The sequence below is a fragment of the Eublepharis macularius genome, chromosome 10 (genome assembly GCF_028583425.1).
Source record: "Eublepharis macularius isolate TG4126 chromosome 10, MPM_Emac_v1.0, whole genome shotgun sequence".
NCBI lineage: Eukaryota > Metazoa > Chordata > Lepidosauria > Squamata > Eublepharidae > Eublepharis > Eublepharis macularius.
The window spans coordinates 3681711-3703700 of NC_072799.1; the positions used below are offsets into that span (position 1 = coordinate 3681711).

Consider the following 21990-nt stretch of genomic DNA (forward strand, 5'->3'; position numbering starts at 1 on the left):
GAGTTAATAGTAACTATGGAGTACAGGAGAGAGATTTAGGAAATTGCAAAGGCGGGGAGCTTAGGCAGCCCTTCCTCCACCATAGGTGTCCTAATTTATTTTGCAGCCTCTTGTTCACGGATCCCCAACATGGTGCCAGTGAGCACCATACACCATGTGTCCAGGTGTCCACTTTTTCTTCCCGAAAGAATCTCTTCCCTAGATCAAAGAGCCAATCCTTGTTTTCCTTCATTTCACTAGAAGAGAAGGTGCTTTGAGGAAATGGCAGCTTCCATTATAGAGGGAACCTTGGCTTGGAACTGCCTAAGATTTTATGAGCAAGATCTGGGTCCAATAGCACCTTAAAGGCCAACTTGTTGGCCTTTAAGGTGCTATTGGACCCAGATCTTGCTCTTTGACTGCAGACCAACACAGCTGCCCGCCTGAAACTAAAATATTTTGGACCTTCTCATGGTTTTGTGATCAACCCTGCCCTGCGTGACAGCTATTTTATTGCAGTAGCCGCTGCCTAGTCCCAATATTCAAAAATTGGCCACAGCTTCCACAAGGATGAAGACTCCTGCTAGCAGGCCCTTGAAGGTAAAAAACAAAATGTTAGGAGATCCAGAGACAGGTCTCTCCCTTGAGAGCTTCATTTTCTCTCCAGGTCACACTACACACTACATTGGAGACACGTGACTGAATCCCCTGAAATGCAAATTAATCTTGAAAGCAATTGTGGAGGAGGGTTGTGCTGGGGAAGGTGGGTTACCTCTTGCTCAGGTGTTTCCCTGGTCAAAATCATCCTGGGCGCTGAATTCACCAGATTTGGGGGGGGGGTGGGAAAAGGGAGGAACGTTGTTCTTTTCATCTGCACAGGCCAATAGAAGCAGAGTCAAAGAGAAAACTAACCGAGAGTAATAATAATATGTAGATATATAAATATTAATATAAATGTTTTAGAATAGAAAAGAGTCCAGTAGCACATTTAAGACTAACCAACTTTACTGTAGCATAAGCTTTCGAGAATCACAGTTCTCTTCATCAGATGCATACCTCAAATGCATGCCCCACCCCCTGATCTCCAGACAGAGGGGAGTTTAGATCTAAACTCCCCTCTGTCTGGAGATCAGGGGGCGGGGCCACCAGCCATGTGACCATTTTTGCAAAAGGTGATTTAAACTTTTAAAAACTCCCCCCTTGTTCCAGCTGACCCAAAGTGACTTCATTGGTCCTGGGAGCGTGCACGCACTTTGCACATGCACATGTGGTACCAGGGGCACCACCTCCCGCCAAGAGTTGCCCCCTGTGCTGGCAACCCACTGAGTTCCACCACCTCTTTTCCCAGAAAAAAAGCCCTGGCCCCACCCAGCCTTCCCACGAGGGAGGTTGAATTTTAAGACGAAAGCACACATCAGCCATCAGGTGTACTCATAAGATGAACTTTGGCCTCGGGGTGCAAACAGATTGAAGAAAGATCCCACTTCTCTGTGCTAAGAAAATTGCCTGCTTACACCAGGAACGGAGAGGGAGGGGCTTTAACCTTTCACCCTCTGCCCAGTTTCATTATCTGAAATTAAGCTCCCTGCTCTATTATTGGCATTTTAAGGGAGGGGGAATGTATAGACTTAGTTTTTTCTCCTTTAAAATGTTAATCGTGGACAGGGCTCATTTTGAAGGAGAACGCGCAGGAACGCAGTTCTGGTAGTTCTCCCAAAAGGTCACATGTCAGGTGGCCCTGCCCACCTGATTTTTGGGCATTTTGGGCCCGTTTCAGTCTGGATCGGGGCCAAAGCGGCCCAATTTGGGCCCAATATGGCCAATATGGCCAGGATCAGGCCCCAAACAGCCAGGATTGGTCCCGAAACAGCCAGGATTGGACCTCTGATGGGTGGTGGATCACTCTCCCGCTCAGCAGCGGCCCAGTCCTGACCATTTTGGGCCCCTTTTCGGCCATTTTCAGCCCCTTTTTGCCATTTTGGGCCCAATTTCAGCCCTGAATGGCCAGGATTGGGTCCAAAACAACCAGGATAGGTGATGTCAGGGGGTGTGGCATATGCAAATCAGTTATGCTAATGACACACTTCTGGAGCTTGCCGAGGGGCGTGGCATATGCTAATGTGTTATGCTGATGAGTTATGCTAACAAGTTCCTGCAGCTAAATTTCTACGAAATGACCCCTGGTCGTGGATTGGGTCTTGAACAGCAAGAACAAGTGGAAGTTGCAAGGTTAAATTCCCTCTCCTTCCCTGCGTGGCCCTGAGGCTATTTGAGCTTGTGAGCGCATGCAATTTGTGGGTTACACCCCAAATCCAGTTGAGCCCTCGTACTAATGCCAGCGTCTACTCCATGAAGTTAGTCAATGTGTTTAATGTGCCATTCATAAAACTGTTGCCGCTCTTAAAAATAACCAACATCACTAGGATGTTAGTCCCGCAACACTGGGTACTAATTTTTAGAATCATACAGAATTTCAAATGGATTTCTCCATGGGTTCAAATCCCAGCTTCGTCTCAAAGTTCAAGGGGGGGGGTTAACCCTCAACCTCTGAGCTCAGCTGCCACCCTTGGTTTTGGGGAAAGATACAGGCCATTTTCACACTGCTTACAGGCTGCGGAACATCACACAAAGCTCCCGGAACGACAGCGTCTTTCTGGCGTGATTTCCCATCATATCTCCAGTTCTCGCATGAAATTGCGCCAGGAAGATGCTATGGTTTCAGGAGCTTTGCACGATGTTCCGCAGCTAGTAAGCCATGTGAAAGCGGCCACAGTAAAGAAGAGGCAAAATCACGTTTGCCAAATTCCACTCATCCAGAGCTGATTTGGAGACATGAAAACGAGCGATGGGTTTATTCACTTTGAATTCTTGGAATAGGACAGGGCTGTGGTCTACATCTGGAACCTAACCAGCAACTCTAACCCTAACCCTAACCCTCTTGCAGCTAATGAAGGAAGTAAATGACGCCTGTCCCAACATCACACGGGTGTACAGCATCGGGAAGAGCTACCGGGGCTTGAAAATGTACGTCATGGAGATATCCGATAACCCCGGGCACCACGAAGTAGGTGAGCGTTTTCTGCCAGCATCCTGCTCCAAAAATAAGAGTCCACTCATAAATCTAGGATTGGAGGTGGGGAGAGACAGGCTTCGAGGATACAGAAAGTGATTTCCGGGGAGGCCCCTGGAACCACGAGGCCCTGCCCCTCTCAGGGGCAACGTAAAGATAGGAATAGATCTGTGGGTTGACCCCACAGATCTATTCCATGACCAGTGACACTTACCCCCAGTGCAACAGATCTTCCTTCGTGCAAGCCTCTTGCATTAGGGAAAAGCATTCCTGTTAGAACGGTTGGCATTCTCCTGGTATTTCAACTAAGGTTGCCGGGTCCCTTGACTCCCCTGTGGGAGCCCGGCACCTGCCTTGCTGTGGCCTGGCTGCTTGTTCTCACACGTGCGGGCCTGCTGTGGGGGACATTTCAGCCTGAATCGGGTCACTGTGGGCACGGGGGCATGCCATGCCACCCAGGGGCACATCGCACTGCTCAGGGTGCCCCAGGGAGTGCGCCCCCCCAGTCAAGTATGTGGGTGCAGGGGGGAAACGGTAGAAGCAAGGGATCCCCCATCCTGGACAGGAGAACGGCAGCCCTAATTTCAACCTATCTCCAGACTACAGACTTAAGTTCCCCAGGAGAGAATGGCAGCTTTGGAGCACAGATTCTGGCATCACACCCTTGCTGAGTTCCTTTTCTTCCCCAAACTCTGCACTTCCCATGTACTGACTCAAAATCTCCAGAAACTCCCCAGTCCAGAGCTGGCATCCCTACAGTGGAACAGATCCAAAGGCTCAAACCCATTTTTAAACGCTGAATTGCAGCCATGCGTGGACCACATTCCATTTGGGGTAGGGTTGCCAGCCTCCAGGTAGTGGCTGGAGATCCCCCGGAATTACAACCAGTCTCCAGGCCACAGAGATCAGTTCACCAGCAGAAAATGGCTACTTTAGTGAGTGGACTCTATGGAATTTTGCCATGCCAAGGTCCTTTCCCTCCCCAAATCCCACTTTCTCCAGGTTTCTCCAGGTTTCACCCCCCAGATCTCCAGGAATTTCCCAACTTGGAGCTGGCAACCCTAATTTGGGGCCATGTAGGGTGGGAAGAGAGGATTGGATCCTTCCACACTGTCACAGCTTTGCCTGTCGAAACTGCCCTCCCCAAGCTGCAGTTCATAAAAGGCATCGTGTGGGTTGCCTTCCCTGGAAGGATCACAGCCTACGTAATACTTCAGTGAAGACCAACTGAAATGGCACAAAACAGCATGCACATTTTCAAGTTCTGCAGAACTCTTCATCAGGTTGAATGCAATAAAAAATTTTTTAAAAAATGTGTGTCATTTTGTTGGTCTTAATAAAAAGTATTGCATGTTCTTTTTGGATTTTACTTTGGGCTGTTGCAGCTGCCAACTTCTTTCTGCCTTAGAAGGAAAAATCACATATGTGGGGGTGTCAGTTTAAGTAGGAGTAAACCCCTTCGACCCTCCTTACGTGATTCCAGTCGCAACAGGGACCTTGCTAGGGCTGCTAATCTCCAGATGGGACCTGGAGAATCACAACTGATCTCCAGATTACAGAAATCAGTTCCCCTGGAGAAAATGACTGCTTGGGAGGGTGGACTATATGACGTTATACTCCGCTAAGGCCCCTCCTCTTCCTAAACTCTGCCCTCCACAAGCTTCTCTCCAAAATCTCCAGGAACCTCCCAAGTTGGCAATTGTAGGCTCTGCACAACTGCGATTTAACTTTTTAAAAAAATGCAGGGACATCCAGACACAAAACTCCCAGGGTCTCACGTATTGCAGTCCTCCTCACGGACATAAAAAGTGGACTGTGAGGAAGCAACTAATCAATGCTGAAGTGTAAATTCATGTATTGAAGAGGATGCCATTATTTATGGCTTGAAAAAGCGAGACAACACGAAACGGGCTGTTGTAACTACTGGTGCACCCGTTGCCAACTGCCTGGGAGACCCCGGTTTCCTCCTTGGCTCCCGGGGCGTCCATTCCGTCTTCTCCAGCCGATGGCGCTTGCCTGCAAAAAGAAAAAAAGAAGAAGAAACAGATTAATTATTGGACTTTGAGACGTATATTATTGGTCTTCATTAGTTCAGATGAAGCCATGGTGCAATTTGTATGGTTCAGCATTGAGTTTGCTGTGTATATGTATGGAGTAGAATCTATAGAAAATTCTTGTTTAATATATTGCACTATAGCACTCGCGCTTTCATAAAAAAAAAATTGTTATTGGTCTCTTTGGACCTTTGGTCCTGTCAGTCTACATATAAAAAGTTTCAGCCTGAGGATTTTTGAAGCTACTATTTAAAAAATAATGGAGGGAATCTGAGCATATGCCAAGTGCTTTCCCTTCTTAGCCATAATCCTGTGCTACACATCTTGGATGCTCAGTCTTGGCTGCTTCTCATTTTGCAAGAAGTTAATCCTGGCCCTGTTTGTGGGGCAGTCAGAAGAATTTTCTGAATGGCCCTCTTGCCGCTCTCTCTCTGCCGTTTGCAGGGGAGCCCGAGTTCCGCTACGTGGCCGGGATGCACGGGAATGAGGTGCTGGGCCGGGAGCTGCTGCTCAACCTGATGGAGTACTTGTGCCAAGAGTTCCAAGCAGGCAACCCGCGTGTGGTCCGGCTCGTCACCGAAACCCGCATCCACTTGCTGCCCTCCATGAACCCGGATGGCTACGAGACGGCCTACAAGCTGGTGGGTGAGACAGAGGCGCCAGACATTCTGTGGACGGGGAATTCAGACATGGTTTCCCACCTTCTGAGCAGAGTTGAGAGCAAGTCTGGAACGAGGGAGAGACCCAGGTTTAAATCCCCCTCAGCCGTGAATCTTACCGAGTGACCTTGAGCCACTTGGTCTTAGTCAAGCCTACCTCTTGGGGTTGTTGTGAAGATAAAAGGGGGGAGATTAGATAATCTAAGCGTCCCTGATGCTCCTTGAGCATCTTGCAGTAAGGATGGGATTTCTGAGGGCAATCTAGTTGACAGGTAGGATCTTGTCAAGAAAGTGAAGCTTTCAACGGGGATCGAATGGCATTAGCAGGCTTCTCACCACAGGCCAACAGACAGGCCAAGAAGGATCTGGAAACTTCTGCCACTCTGGTTCTCAGCAGGCGTTGTAGCATGGGGAGAAGGGGGGAGTTAAGTCTCCCCCTCTTGCGGCCCTCTTCCCTTCCCCCATGCCCTGACCTTTGGATCAGCCAGTTGGGTGTAGTGATTAAGAGCGGCAGGACTCTAATCTGGAGAGCCAGGTTTGATTCCCCATGCCTCCACCTGAAGCCAGCCGGGTGGCCTTGGGTCAGTCACCGCTCTCTCGGAGCTCTCTCAGCTCCACCCACCTCACAGGGCGTCTGTTGTGGGGAGAAGAAGGGAAGGTGATGGTAAGCTGCTCTGAGACTCCTTCACGTAGGAAGGATGAAGTATAAAGCCAACTCTTCTTCTCCTTCTCCTCCTCCTCCTCCTCCTCCCCCCTCTTACCCAGCCTACCCTACAGGGTCGTTGTGGTGATAAAATGCAGGGGAATCATGTTCACCAATCTGAGCTCCAGGCATGAAGGAGTGAAATAAAAATCCATAGAAACAACGATGAAATGAGCGTTCTCTTGTACCCACGCAGGGCTCAGAGCTGTCCGGCTGGGCCATGGGCCGGTGGACTTACGAAGGCTTTGATCTCAACCACAACTTTGCCGACCTCAACACGGCCCTGTGGGATGCGGAGGACAACGAACTGGTGCCCCACAAGTTCCCCAACCACTACATCCCCATTCCGGAGCCCTATACCTTCCCCAATGCAACGGTATGCTTCCTTACCACCACCACACCCTCTAGACGCCAGCATCTTAGCCTCCTCGGCCACCAGGGGGCGTCCTGGTTACATTGACTGCTAAGGCCATTCAGCGTCGTGTTACGGAAACCTGTAAAATGCTGGATTTGAGTCCTGCGGCACCTTAAAGACCAACAAGATTTTCCAAACATAAGCTTCCAAGAGTCAGAACTCCCTTCTTTAGACTCTATATTATTATTTATTATTATTATTTATTATTATTTATTTGATTTGTAATCTGCTCTCCCCACAAGCAGGCTCAGAGCAGATAACATCTGCTTAAAACGTAATACAACATATACAATAGAGACAATTAAAGCTGGTAGCATTATTATTAACTGTATTAATCAGAATTTTTAATCCATTATAAATAATTAAAAACTCCGTTGAAAATGTATCGGCTTTGGTTTCATATAAAAGTGTCTTCCCATAGTACAAACATTTTTGAGTAATTGCAGTTGAATATGTGGGGATATCACATCTCCGCCCTGAGCCCGCCTGGCGGGGTGGGAGGACTAAAAATCTAATCTAATAAATAAATAATAAATATAAATTTACAGACATCTTCAGATGACCAGATACAATTATTTAAAACTCAGAATACATGTTCAAAAAAAATTGTGCTAGAGAAAGATATTTATATAGGAAACTAAAGTTGATACCTTTTTAATGCACGGGTTTTTAAAAATTTATAATAGATTAAATATTCTGTGATTTAATATAACTTTAGAATTTTTTATATTGACCTTGATTTCATAAAGACACACACACAAACAAATATAAAATCTTTTTCCTTTTTTCAGTCCTCCAGACATGGCAGGTGGCCTTACAGCCCTGACCTGGTTCTCCTAACCTTGGCCACTTCTCTTCCCTGCCGCAGGTTGCTCCAGAAACACGGGCCGTCATCAACTGGATGCAGCGCTACCCTTTCGTGCTCAGCGCCAACTTGCACGGAGGAGAGCTGGTGGTGACGTATCCCTTCGACATGACCCGCACCTACTGGAAAGCGCAAGAGCTGACGCCTACAGCCGACGATGCCGTTTTCCGCTGGCTTGCAACGGTCTACGCCACCTCCAACCTGGCTATGCTGGACGATGACCGGCGGCTGTGCCATTACGACGACTTCATGAGAGAGGGCAACATCATCAATGGGGCCAACTGGCACACAGTGGCTGGAAGTAGGTGAACTGGGGGGGGGCAATCGACTTGGAAATCGGCTGTCCTTGTTGGGGGATTGGGGGGTTTTAATGGAAGCAGCTGTCCGGTATTTCGCAGGGTACGTTCTCTGACATGGATCGAGCTCCCTATCTTATGCATGCAAGCACCTTTGCGAACAATTGTCAAGCATAACAACCACTACACAGAATTCGCGTTAATTTCTGCATAGAAGCAACTTATGGGGGGTGGGTTTTTTATTGTGTGTGATGGAAACCCATTTCAGAGAAATAAATCTTGAGGTCATGAACCTGTCCTGCAAAGAGTGGCATGTGTTGCTGGCATAAGGATACTTCCTCTGGCACAAGAGGTTCTTCCGCTAGCAGAAGGTTCTTCCAATTAACAATGGCACAAGAGGTTCTTCCGCTAGCAGAAGATTCTTCCAATTAACAATGGCACAAGAGGTTCTTCCGCTAGCAGAAGATTCTTCCAATTAACAATGGTACAAGAGGTTCTTCCGCTAGCAGAAGATTCTTCCAATTAACAATGGTACAAGAGGTTCTTCCGCTAGCAGAAGGTTCTTCCAATTAACAATGGCACAAGAGGTTCTTCCGCTAGCAGAAGATTCTTCCAATTAACAATGGTACAAGAGGTTCTTCCGCTAGCAGAAGATTCTTCCAATTAACAATGGCACAAGAGGTTCTTCCGCTAGCAGAAGATTCTTCCAATTAACAATGGCACAAGAGGTTCTTCCGCTAGCAGAAGATTCTTCCAATTAACAATGGTACAAGAGGTTCTTCCGCTAGCAGAAGATTCTTCCAATTAAAAATGGCACAAGAGGTTCTTCCGCTAGCAGAAGATTCTTCCAATTAACAATGGTACAAGAGGTTCTTCCGCTAGCAGAAGATTCTTCCAATTAACAATGGCACAAGAGGTTCTTCCGCTAGCAGAACTTTGTTCTGGCTACCGCTAGCAGAACTTTGTTTTGGCTAACAATGGCGCAAGAGGTTCTTCTGCTAGCAGAAGGTTCCTTGTACCAGAAGAAAGCTTCACCATTAGCCAAATGGATCCATCCAATCCAGTTTACTTGTTAACACTGCTGTACAGTCTTTGTTCCTTTACACTGCTATCCTGTGCAGACACTGATTCCGCACATGTTGGATAATGCACTTCCAATCCTCTTTAGAGATCATTTGGAACTGAATTTTTCGAGTGTGAAACAAAAAATCCACTTCAAAACAATAGCTAAAGTGCATTGAAAGTGCATTATCCAACGTGTGCGGAATCAGCCAGAGTTATTCCAGTCTAAGCCCACTGATTTCAAGGGGCTTAGGCTGAAGTCTGCATAGGAGAACACGGTTAATTACTTCTCTGTATCGAACGTAGGTAAGAATGTTTCAGTCAAGCAAGGACCCGAAGCTGGTTCTCCCACAGCCAAAGCTAACCCTTGATCTCTGATGCCACTTGATAGCTCTAAAATAATACTAGAACGTGGGGGCACCCAATAAAATGCATGGGTAACAGATTCAAGACAGACAAAAGAAGGTACTCCTTTACTCAATGAGTAATTAAAGTTGTGAAATTCACTACCAGTGGCCACAGTGATGGCCACGCACATGGATGGCTTTCAAAAAGGATTGGACAGGCTCACAGAGAAGAGGCCCATCAATGGCTATTAGCCCCGGTGACTTAAGAGAACATCCATGTTCAGAGGTGGTGCTGGGAGGCAGCCTCAGGCGGGAGCCTTGGCCCCTGGGCCCTGTTTGGCAACCCTCCAGGACAACTGATTAGCCGCTGTACGAAACAAGATGCTGGGTAGACGGACCACTCATCTGATCCAACAGGGCTCTTCTTATATTTTTAAGGAATATATTGTGAGAATGTAACAATATGACATCTTACTTGGGTCAGAAGATTATCCAGACTTTATTATAATCCTTGTAGTGCATTAAACGAAAGTTGCTTCGCGCAATTATGCCACTTCCTTTCTTTTCCATGAGCGTTTCTGAAATGCATCAAGACAGAATCATTCATAAGACGAAGATAGAATGCGAACTAAGCGTTTGATGAATTTTCGCAATAAGGACTGAGCGTGCATGGATTTTGAGACTTAATCCCCTGGACCTATTACGAACTGACTCAGTACTTTATTACTGCCGGTGCAATATGAACTCTTCTTGAATTCACTTAGGGAACTGTGCAATATTCTGTCTTCATCTTATTATCATGTTTAATGAGGACTGAAGCACATGTACTTTAGGAACAATAGATAATTGTATATTTGAGACTTCAATAACAATGGTTCCATTGCACATGCCACTTTAAGAGAGCCGCTCCTTGTTGACTTGGTGATAGAGTAATAATAATATGTTTATTGCTTTTCCGGCCGAAGCCATAAGCCATACAAACATCAACAAAATAAGAACTGTACACTTGAACATACCCAATTCACATCGACATAACTCGTCGTTCTCACTTTAAACTATCTAAACTCATGAAAATCTTGTTTCTTTAGGTGATAGGGTACTCCACTTGTTCATCCAAAAATTTGTAGATATATATGAATAATTGCCTTTTTGACTCTCGAGTAAATGATTCTGTGAATTACATTTATTACTTGGCCATGACTTATATTTAGTAAGATTTCACGAGTTGTTTTTGCTGTTGTATTCTTGATATCGCAATCCTCTCTTGCTTGTTTTGTATCCACTTGCTGCCTCCTGGCCACCTCTGGTCTTGCACCTCTCTGCAGGTATGAACGACTTCAGCTACCTTCACACCAACTGCTTCGAAATCACGGTCGAATTGTCCTGCGACAAATACCCACATGAGTCGGAGCTGCCCCGAGAATGGGAGAACAACAAGGAGTCCTTGGTAGTCTACATGGAGCAGGTCAGAGGGGCTTTGTCATTGGGAACAGTAGGGCAGGATGGGAGAGCCACAGGGCGTGGCTGCGGCTGCCACCCAGAGGCTCGGAAGGGGGGCCTGGTGCAGGTCTTCCCCTACAAAATTAATCTCACTTTCAACCATAAATAAATCCTGTCCTTTGGGCATCCTCAAGTGAGTCCTGAGCAATGCTGTGCTGCTCTCGAACTGAGCAAGCCAGTCTTGAATAGTTGGCAACGCTGTTGAGTCCGAAGTCTGCCCTGGTCCGTCCCCATGATTAGAATGCCTAATTCTCTCCATGTTATACAGTCCAGATGGCATTCATCCTGGTCTTATGCCTGAAAAGGGCTATCTTCTCCAGTGCCCCACCCAATAAGACTCTGGAGGCCAAGAGTGAGAAGAGGGTTAGATTTATTTCATTGTTGCAACAGCGGGAGGGAAACCAGGCCTTAGAAGCCCCCCAAAATTGTTTCCCTCTGGCTCCTCCCTTGAGCAGCAGAGTTTTTATAGCATTTTTGACATCACAATATCAGTGTACTTAATTACAATATGATTGGTTCATAGTATATGTTGCAGTTAGAAATTTCAGCACGCATGTCACCTTTTTAGTGCAAAGTCAGCTCATATCACATTTGCACGTGCGTGTCACTACAGAATAAGCCATTGTCTTGAGTATGTTACCTTTTAAGAATTCCTTTCTGGCTGAATGTATCTGGCAAACGAACAATGATATTATACTGCTATCTTCTGAGACAAAGCTCTGAATTCTTGCTTTCAATACTCAATGTAACTAAACACAGTTTCTCTAAGTTACTAAGCAGCAAACGCATAAGAAATCACGGCTTGCGTTAGATCTATCAGCATACAATTAATCAGGGCTTTTTTTCAGTGGGAACACAGTGGAACAGAGTTCCAGCACCTCTTGAAAATGGTCACATGGCTAGTGGCCCCGCCCCCTGATCTAAACTCGCCTCTGTCTGGAGATCAGGGGGCGGGGCCACCGGCCATGTGACCATTTTCGCCAAGGGCAATTTAAACTTTTAAAAACTCCCCCCTTGTTCCAGCGAACCCAAAGTATCAACACTGCAATTAATTGTTAATTATTATAGCTGAGCTTGGCTGTGGTATCACTGGCTAAGGGCTTTCCCTTTCCCAATCCTGTTTTTCTTTCTCCCCTTCCCCATTCTTCATTTGTGGGGGGTTATTCTTAAGTATACCGCCCTGAGTCCTTCGGGAGATGTGCGGCATAAAAATTCAATTAAAGTAAAGTAAAGTGCAACGTGGGCACAGTGTCAATGCTGTGGCTCATATCTGGTCAAGTCAGCCTTTGAAGTCGACTAGCAACAACCCCTGGCAGAGAATTCTGTCTCAGCCAGCTTCTCTGTATGTGTTGTGGTTGCCAATCTCTGGGTGAGTCCTGAAGACCTCCCAGAATTAGAATTACAACTGTTCTCCAGACCATAATATCTCCAGACCCCTGGAGAAAGCAGCTTCTTTGCAGGGTGGACTCTTGTGCCATCACGTCCCTGCTGATCTCCCTCATTTCACTAACTTCTACCCTCCCCAGTCTCCACCCCCCAAATTTCCAGGCATTTCACAACCTGAACTTGGCAACCGTAGTGTCTGGTGTAGAAGAGGGAGAGAAAGGAGGGAGGTGGTGGAAGGGGGCATGTACAAACATTTGTGTGGGTGTAAACAGAAAACATTCTTTGTGATTCCGAGAAGTGTAACAATGGCAAGCTGCGTAATGCATAAATACAACACACCCGTTACTTAGCGTCCTTTCATGATTTCTAAAGACCCTTTTATTGTTAGGGTCAAGAACTGAGAGAAAATAGAACAATACTGGTTTGGGGGGCAGATTTATCATGAAAAAGCCACTTGAAACTGCAAGAAGAGCAGGTGCTAAGAGCAGCATCTTGAGCTCCTCACTGCAAGGAACTTCAGGTAGCAGCGCTGTGTGTGACAACGCCTTGTACACCCATGATCTTGGGGGGGGGGGGACAGGGAGATTAAGAACAGGCATCTAATATGCACCTGAAAAGTCACAATCCAAGCAGAGAATGTCTTTCAAGAACCATCAGTTGAAGATACAATAGCAAGCGCTCCAGGAAGCACCTCGAGAAATTATGGACCCATATAGTCCTCCATCTTCTACAGGGTAGAGCAATTCTAGATAACTTTTATTAAAACCAATGAAATAAATCAGTATCGATTTTTAAAAAATAACAAAACTTCAAAGTGCCACCAAGCGACTCCTCAGCCCCCAAATCTTGCAAGCACTTTTGAAAGATGTGCATGCAAAATAACAAGAGAAGACATCTTCCAGAGTTGTAGGGCATCCAAACATTTCGGGGGGGGGGGCGTTCAAAATTCTAACTCGATGTACAGATAGCATTGCTCGGAGGCTGCAGATCTTGGCAGAGCTGCGAAAGAATGACAGAACGTGTATATTTCAGTGGAATTTGAACACAAGACACCACCTTCACCTGCCGTTCAAGTGTCATTCGTCACTTGTCGCTTGACTACTCCTGAACGAGGCACATGATGTGTAGGTTTGGGATTCTATTTAATTGTCTGATTTTTTACATTTTTGTGGATTCTGGAGAGCTACATATCTAGTAGAAAGTCTTAAGCAGACAGGCAATTAGAGACAATGAATGGAGAGGAGAAATAATATAATAATAGGTAGGTAAAGGTAGTCCCCTGTGCAAGCACCAAGTCATTACTGACCTATGGGGGACGTTGCACCACGACGTTTTCGTGGCAGACTTTTTACGGGGTGGTTTGCCATTGCCTTCCCCAGTCATCTACACTTTACCCCCAGGAAACTGGGTACTCATTTTACCGACCTCAGAAGGATGGAAGGCTGAGTCAACCTCGAGCCGGCTACCTGAACCTGCCTTCGGCCAGGATCGAACTCAGGTTGAGAGCAGAGCTTGGGCTGCAGTACTGCCGCTTACCACTCTATGCCACGGGGCTCTTAATATAATAAAAACAACATTCTATTTCTATAGTCCTTCAGGGCAACTTAATGCTGCATTCGGAGCCGTTTACAAAGTGTTATTATTATCCTCACGACAATCACCCTGTGAGGTGGGTGGAGCTGAGAGAGTTCTAAGAAGCTGTGACTGGCCCAAGGTCACCCAGCTGGCTTCAAGAAGAGGAGTGGGGAATCAAACTCAGCTCTAAGTCCCGCTGCTCTTAACCGTGACACCAAACTGGGTAGCAAATAATGCTTTTTTTCTCTTCTTTGCAATGCTGCTGATGCGCCTAATCTTTAGGTGTAACACGTCATCCCTTCCAAGGGATGCACTAACCGTGCCTGTTGTTCCAGGTCCGCAGGGGCATTAAAGGCATCGTCCGAGATAAAGACACAGAAGAAGGCATCGCAGACGCCATCATTTCGGTGGACGGCATCAATCATGACATCAGGACAGGTGGGAACAAGTGACTGGCGCTCACTGGCACGCCGGGTGTGGCGTAGTGCCTAATGTGTCAGACTAGGATCTGGGAGAGTCAAATCCCCACGCTGCCACACACTTCACTGGGTGACTTTGGGTCAGTCACACTCTTTCAGCCTATGTTAATTATGGGGTAAAAGAGCCATGTACAGCACTGTAAGCTCCAAGCATTGATAAATACTAATGTACCCTGCTGCGCTAGACAAATAGCTGCCTGAGCCATGCTCCCACACTCCTGGCATTTTGCAAACTATGCAAAACTGAATTATTCAGGAGGGCTTTTTGATAAAGGAAAGAGGGCTACATCATAACGGATTGGCCCAGCAAATTGCACTGTGTTTCTACTGATGTAGTAATAATAATAACAACATTTGATTTATATACTGCCCTTCAGGACAACTTAATGCCCACTCAGAGCGGTTTACAAAGTATGTCATTATTATCCCAACAAAACACCCTGTGAGGTGGGTGGGGCTGAGAGCACTCCAGAGAACTGTGACTAGCCCATGGTCACCCAGCTGGCTTCAAGTGGAGGAGTGGGGAATCAAACCAGGCTCTCCAGATTAGAGTCCTGCCGCTCTTAAGTGACTGACCCAAGGTCACCCAGCTGGCTTCAAGCGGAGTGGGGAATCAAACCTGGCTCTCCAGATTAGAGTCCCACACTCTTAACCACTACACCAAACTGGCACTCATGTTCTGCACTGCTTAACAAAATACTTATGCTCCATTTTAAATTCCTGCAATTCCTAGTCCTATTACACTGCTTATTAGATGTTGTCATCTGTTGATTGCATTGATATATACAGTATAATCTGCCTTGAGTCTCAGTGAAAAAGGTGAATGATAAATAATGTGAAAAATGAGTAATAAGTTCCAGGCATGAGGCACAGACCATGACCGTATGTAGCAGATTTGGGCCATTCCTGGCACTAAAGTGTACCTTGGGGATGCAGAACCCCAAATAATTGTGAAATGCACTCAAGGTCATGCCAGAAGTGGCCACTAGGGGTGTGCAAGCCAAAAATTTTCGGCTATAGCCGAAAGTAGAAAGCCGAAAGAAGATTCTCTATCGTTAAAGCCGAAAGCCGAAACAAGAATCTCTTTCGGCTTTCGGCTTTCGGGATTCTTTCGGCATTATTTCGGCATTCTTTCGGCTTTTTTCTAAGGGAAAATGCCTCCGTCTTCCCGGACGCCTGGAGGAGGCATTTTCCCACCGAATAAGCCCAAAATTGGTGGGGACCTTCCTCTAACCCTTCTCTAACAACCACCCAAGTTTCAGACAGATTGAACTTTGGGGGGCCATGTTATGGCCCCCCAAAGCAGGTCCCCCCATCCTCCCATAAGAAAGCGAAGGAGCAGCATATTGTTAGCATGCTGCTGCTAATCTTTCTTCATTATTTCCTATGGGGAAAAAATGAAGAGGCAGGCTTCCTTTGCCAGGGGTGGCATTTTGCATGCAAAATGCCCCCCAGCCCTCAGGGGCCCTTCTCCCACCCCTCCTCCCACCCCCCACCAAGGCTCAGCCTGCTCCCACTGGGGGGGGCCATTTCATGGCCTCCCCAAGTAGGTGCTCTAATCTCTACCACTGACAGCTGGGGGAGGCTTGTGTTGCCAGGGGTGGCATTTTGCATGCAAAATGCCCCCCAACCCTCTGGGGCCCTTCTCCCACCCCTCCTCCCACCCCCCACCAAGGCTCAGCCTGCTCCCACTTGGGGGGGCATTTCATGGCCTCCCCAAGTAGGTGCTCTGCTCTCATCTCTACCACTGACAGCTGGGAGAGGCTTGTCTTGCCAGGGGTGGCATTTTGCATGCAAAATGCCCCCCAGCCCTCTGGGGCCCTTCTCCCACCCTTCCTCCCACCCCCCACCAAGGCTCAGACTGCTCCCACTTGGGGGGGCCATTTCATGGCCTCCCCAAGTAGGTCCTCTCAGCCCCTAAAGTCCACCCCTTACAGCCCCACACAAACCCAATTCCCCCCCAGCTGCCACACACAGACCCAAATCCCCACATTAGCCCCTCACAGACCCAAATCCACCCCCACCTGCCCCACACCCATAACCCCAGGAACAGGCTGGCAAAGGCCAGCCCTCTCCCTTTGTTCCCTATGCTGGGAACTTCTAAACTCTCTTTCCCTGGGCAATTCTGCACAGCCCAGGGGTGCCACAATGGTGGGCACACTTCTGAATGCCAGCTGGTCCCTGTGAAAGAGCACCTGAACCACAGACACCCTCCCTCAAATTCCCCCACCACCTACAGAGATGGCTGGCCAGCCAGCCCCATTGTTCCCTATGATGGGAACCAACTGCACAACAAAGAATAAAACAAGAACAACACAAAATAAAGTTTTTAAAAAATTATTTTCTCCCTTCCAAAGTACAAGTAGGCAAAGCATTATGACACATTACACCAGCAGTCCCCCACACAGAAAAATTAAAACAAAACTCACTTAACATCAGAGAATCACAAAAACACGATTCCTGTCAAAAACACTTTATTTCTTGAACAGCTTTAGGTTACACAGCAGGGGGGAACACCAAAGGGCATGGCAGCACTATCTTGCACAAAAATAACACAACTCACTTAACATCAGAGAATCACAAAAGCACAATTCCTGTCAAAAACACTTTATTTCTTGAACAGCTTTAGGTTACACAGTAGGAGGGCACAACAGGGCATGATAGCAATGTACTACAAAAAATAATACAACCCACTTCACCGTTTTTGACAGCAATTGTGTTTGTGTGATTCTCTGATGTGAAGTGAGTTGTGTTATTTTTGTGTAGTACACTGCTTTCCTGCCCTGTGGTGCCTTCCTACTGTGTAACCTAAAGCAGTTACAGAAATAAAGTGCTTTTGACAGCAATTTTTTGGGGTGATTCTTTAATGTGAAGTGAGTTGTGTTATTTTTGTGTAAGATACTGCTTCCATGCCCTTTGGTGTTCCCCCCCTGCTGTGTAGCCTAAAGCTGTTCAAGAAATAAAGTGTTTTTGACAGGAATTGTGCTTTTGTGATTCTCTGATGTTAAGTGAGTTGTGTTATTTTTGTGTAAGATAGTGCTGCCATGTCCTTTGGTGTTCCCCCCTGCTGTGTAACCTAAAGCTGTTCAAGAAATAAAGTGTTTTTGACAGGAATCGTGCTTTGTGATTCTCTGATGTTAAGTGAGTTGTGTTATTTTTCTGTGTGGGGGACTGCTGGTGTAATGTGTCATAATGCTTTGCCTACTTGTACTTTGGAAGGGAGAAAAAAAATTTAAAACTTTATTTTGTGTTGTTCTTGTTTTATTCTTTGTTGTGCAGTTGGTTCCCATCATAGGGAACAATGGGGCTGGCTGGCCAGCCATCTCTGTAGGTGGTGGGGGAATTTGAGGGAGGGTGTCTGTGGTTCAGGTGCTCTTTCACAGGGACCAGCTGGCACTCAGAAGTGTGCCCACCATTGTGGCACCCCTGGGCTGTGCAGAATTGCCCAGGGAAAGAGAGTTTAGAAGTTCCCAGCATAGGGAACAAAGGGAGAGGGCTGGCCTTTGCCAGCCTGTTCCTGGGGTTATGGGTGTGGGGCAGGTGGGGGTGGATTTGGGTCTGTGAGGGGCTAATGTGGGGATTTGGGTCTGTGTGTGGCAGCTGGGGGGAATTGGGTTTGTGTGGGGCTGTAAGGGGTGGACTTTAGGGGCTGAGAGGACCTACTTGGGGAGGCCATGAAATGCCCCCCAAGTAGGAGCAGTCTGAGCCTTGGTGGGGGGTGGGAGGAAGGGTGAGAGAAGGGCCCCAGAGGGCTGGGGGGCATTTTGCATGCAAAATGCCACCCCTGGCAAGACAAGCCTTCCCCAGCTGTCAGTGGTAGAGAAAAGAGCACCTACTTGGGGAGGCCATGAAATGGCCCCCCCAAGTGGGAGCAGTCTGAGCCTGGGTGGGGGGTGGGGGGAAGGGTGGGAGAAGGGCCCCTGAGGGCTTGGGGGCATTTTGCATGCAAAATGCCACCCCTGGCAACACAAGCCTCCCCCAGCTGTCAGTGGTAGAGATTAGAGCACCTACTTGGGGAGGCCATGAAATGGCCCCCCCCAAGTGGGAGCAGGCTGAGCCTTGGTGGGGGGTGGGAGGAGGGGTGGGAGAAGGGCCCCTGAGGGCTTGGGGGCATTTTGCATGCAAAATGCCACCCCTGGCAAAGGAAGCCTGCTTCTTCATTTTTTCCCCATAGGAAATAATGAAGAAGATTAGCAGCAGCATGCTAACAATATGCTGCTCCTTCGCTTTCTTATGGGAGGATGGGGGGACCTGCTTTGGGGGGCCATAACATGGCCCCCCAAAGTCCAATCTGTCTGAAACTTGGGTGGTTGTTAGAGAAGGGTTAGAGGAAGGTCCCCACCAATTTTGGGCTTATTCGGTGGGAAAATGCCTCCCCCAGACGTCTGGGAAGACGGAGGCATTTTCCCATTGAAAAGCCGAAAGAAAGCCGAAAGAATCCCGAAACGTTTCGGCTTTTTTCTTTCGGCTACCCGAAACGTTTCGGCATTCCCCGAAACGTTTCGGCATTCCCCGAAAGAAGCCGAAACACTTTTATTTCGGCATTCTTTCGGCATTCTGAATGCCGAAACGCACATCCCTAGTGGCCACATCTCCTCTTGTGGATTCCCCACCCCCACCCCATTCCCTTGGCCATCCTGCCTCCGTTGCTGGTCCAGTAACAAAACTGAGGTCTAGCAAAGTTGGCTTTCAAGGTCAGAACGATCATGTAGCTCTAAGATTTTGTTGTTGTTGTTGCATTGCAAAGCCGCGAAAGGGTTTGCAGATCCAAGATCTGTGCTAGCTCCCAGCAGAGATGCAGCGATATTATATTGCGATGGTGATTTGGTCTAGCAGAGTTCGTTCAAAAAGGTTCATTTTGATCAGCTCGTGGAGGGAGCTAAATTTCCTTGCAAGATGCTTTCATTTAGCAAGCTTAGGTCTTAATCTGCACTGGGGTTAACGGGCGAGAACTCTGGGCCAAGAAATGTTCAGCAGCGCAATTCTCACTCATTGCAATGGTGCTTAAAGGTAAAGGTGGTCCCCGAGAAATTTCCAGTTCTGTTCTCATTCAGAAGATCCCACCCACAGTCCGAACTGAAGCCCAAAGACATCTTATGTAGCTGAACTCTCCTTTTCTTTGGCTCCCTGGCAGCCTTCGACGGGGATTACTGGCGCCTGCTAAACCCCGGGGAATATGACGTCACAGCTGCGGCCGAGGGCTACCACTCTGTCACGCGGAGCTGCCGCGTCTCTTATGAAGACAATCCCACCATCTGTGACTTCCGCCTGACAAAGACGCCCAAGCAACGACTGAGGGAGATCCTGGCCAAAGGGGGCAAGATCCCCAAAGACCTCGTCCTGCGCCTCCGCCAGCTGCGGCTACGAAAACTGCGATCCCAGCGGAGAGCCCAGTGAGGAAGGAACAATTTGGGCACCTCCATGTTGTTCCAGGATAAGGAAGATTCTGTCAAATCTCGGCTCTCCCGTCCCATTTTAGCAGCTTCCTTCCTCCATCCAAGACTTACATCTTTGGAGGAGGGGGTATCCTCAGCCCCCAACACCTGTGTTATTTCTAAGAGGAGAAAAATATATATATGTAATTTCTGGGTGAGGAAAACTATATTGGGTCCTAATAAACCCACAACACAATCAAGGGGTGAAGATCCCTTCAAAGTAATGCTACCATCTTAAGCCTCCCCGCGACACTAGAACTAGTGATCATGGCTTCTAGCAGGTGTATAGGCCCCAATCCAGAAGGCATGCTTACGAGGTATTAATTCTGGAGTCATGTAAGACTCCCTTTGAGGAGGCAGCAGCAGTAGTATCTCTGCAGGAACTGCCCATATTCTGCAGCCTTCGTGGCTTACTTCCCGACTGAGAAATTCTGAGCTGGAAGCTTTGGTTGACATTCCCTGAGAAGTAGTAAGGGTCTCCGCTGACTGTTACGACACTTATGTGTTAATCTCAGAAGCAAGCAAACGGTGGCAACTCCCAAGCATGAAAGTCCTAGATGGCAGCCAACAAATCAAAAACGGCAGCAGGTGAGAGTATAGAACTGGGGCAGGCTGAACCTTCGTAAGGGGCGTTTTATAGAACATCTGGTGCGGCGTTCTTGAGCACAGAGGCCTGGGACGGGGGGAGAAGGCCAGTACCCACACCAGCCTGGGGTGCATGACGGTCCTGTTCTGGCGGGCAGGCCCTGACTGGAACATGCAGGACACGCCATCCTGTCCCATCAGCCCTGTGGGGGTGAACATCGTGCCTTGACTAAAAGGGCCACAGGGAGGGAACCTGTTTGTAAGAACTGTTCAAAACAAATGCTGGCATTGAAGAGCCCTTGCTAGCCAAGTGGCGCTCATACGGTATGTTATCAAATAAACTTTTTTGCTATTTAACCTTACACTGTCTGCCTGGGCTGGAGTCACATGTTTTCCCATAAAGGCTAAATTTCACATGCCAAATGGTCAGAAAAAAAGCCAAGTCTGGGCTGCTGTCGTGCCTTGCAGCTGTATGCTTTGCAGATATCAGAAAGGAAAGCTCTTGCTTAATACTAATAAAAATATTATAAAACCCAAAAAAAGAAAAAGGAAAAAGAAAGGAAAGCTCTTCTATCCCATTTTTATTCTGCTATCCTCCCAGGGAACTCAGGGAACCCTGCACAGTTCTCCTTCCCCCATTTTATCTTCCTTGGTAGGCTAGGCTTTTTACACCAAGCAAATAAGCTTTAGCACCTATCCATCACTGCATGTGAAACAAGTTTCAGGTGGGTAGCCGTACTGGTTTGTAGCAGAAGGGCAAGATTCGGGTCCAGTAGCATCTTAAAGACCAACTAGATTTCCAAGGTATGAGCTTTCAAAAGGGTCAAAGGGAGCTTTGACTTTCGAAAGCGCATACCCTGGAAATCTAGTTGGTCTTTAAGACCATCTTGCAGATGAAACAGCTGTTCAAAATTCAGAAGTCGGGTAGGGCTTTTTTGGCCACGTGGAAATCACCACCTTAACCAAGGACAGATGGGGATGGGGGAGAGAAAGGTTACTCAGCATTGCTGCTTGTGGATTTTTCTTGCGGCAAAAGAGGGATAGGATTCTGAAGCCGGGACAGACGGAAACTACACGGGAAACACGAACCGGGGGAGGAGGAAGAGACATCCTAAGGATGCTGACTCCGGAATAAATCCCAAACGAGTTGACTCTCAACTCATGCAGAGAGGACAGGAGTCCCAGAGCCACTTAAGACAGAGCTTCCCTGAAAATACACTGCCCCGGCCCTTCCGCTTGTAGCAACTGGCATGTAATTGCACCAGGGCTGGGAGAGAACAGGACTCCGTAATCTAGTATTTCTACTACTTCAGAACCTGAAGCATTTAGAAAATTAGAACACTGGTTCAAGCACTTTAGAATGGATGGGTGCCATGAGCTAGATCCTTTGAAGCTGTGATGTACAAATGGTACAACGTTCACATGGATCCAGAATAGCCCATCATTGGACCGATAGTTAAGAGCCAAGCAGTCCAGCATGAAACACTAGGGGGTAAAACAGGCCCTTTCTCTCCCCATAACAGCCTGGACAAGCTTGAATACAAATGCTGGTATATCGTGATGGGGAGAATTGTTACAAC

General features: G+C 47.5%; 1 protein-coding gene across 1 annotated transcript in view; it reads left to right on the forward strand.

Moving 5' to 3' along the window:
- Positions 1-20772, forward strand: part of CPXM1 (carboxypeptidase X, M14 family member 1) — a 42547-nt gene extending 21775 nt beyond the window's left edge. The window contains exons 8-14 of the mRNA XM_054989919.1: positions 2924-3047; positions 5548-5744; positions 6662-6841; positions 7749-8046; positions 10776-10915; positions 14247-14349; positions 19525-20772. Coding sequence (XP_054845894.1) covers positions 2924-3047; positions 5548-5744; positions 6662-6841; positions 7749-8046; positions 10776-10915; positions 14247-14349; positions 19525-19787 — 1305 coding nt within the window. The 3' untranslated portion in view covers positions 19788-20772. The remainder of the gene's footprint in view (positions 1-2923; positions 3048-5547; positions 5745-6661; positions 6842-7748; positions 8047-10775; positions 10916-14246; positions 14350-19524) is intronic.
- Positions 20773-21990: the final 1218 nt, after the last annotated feature.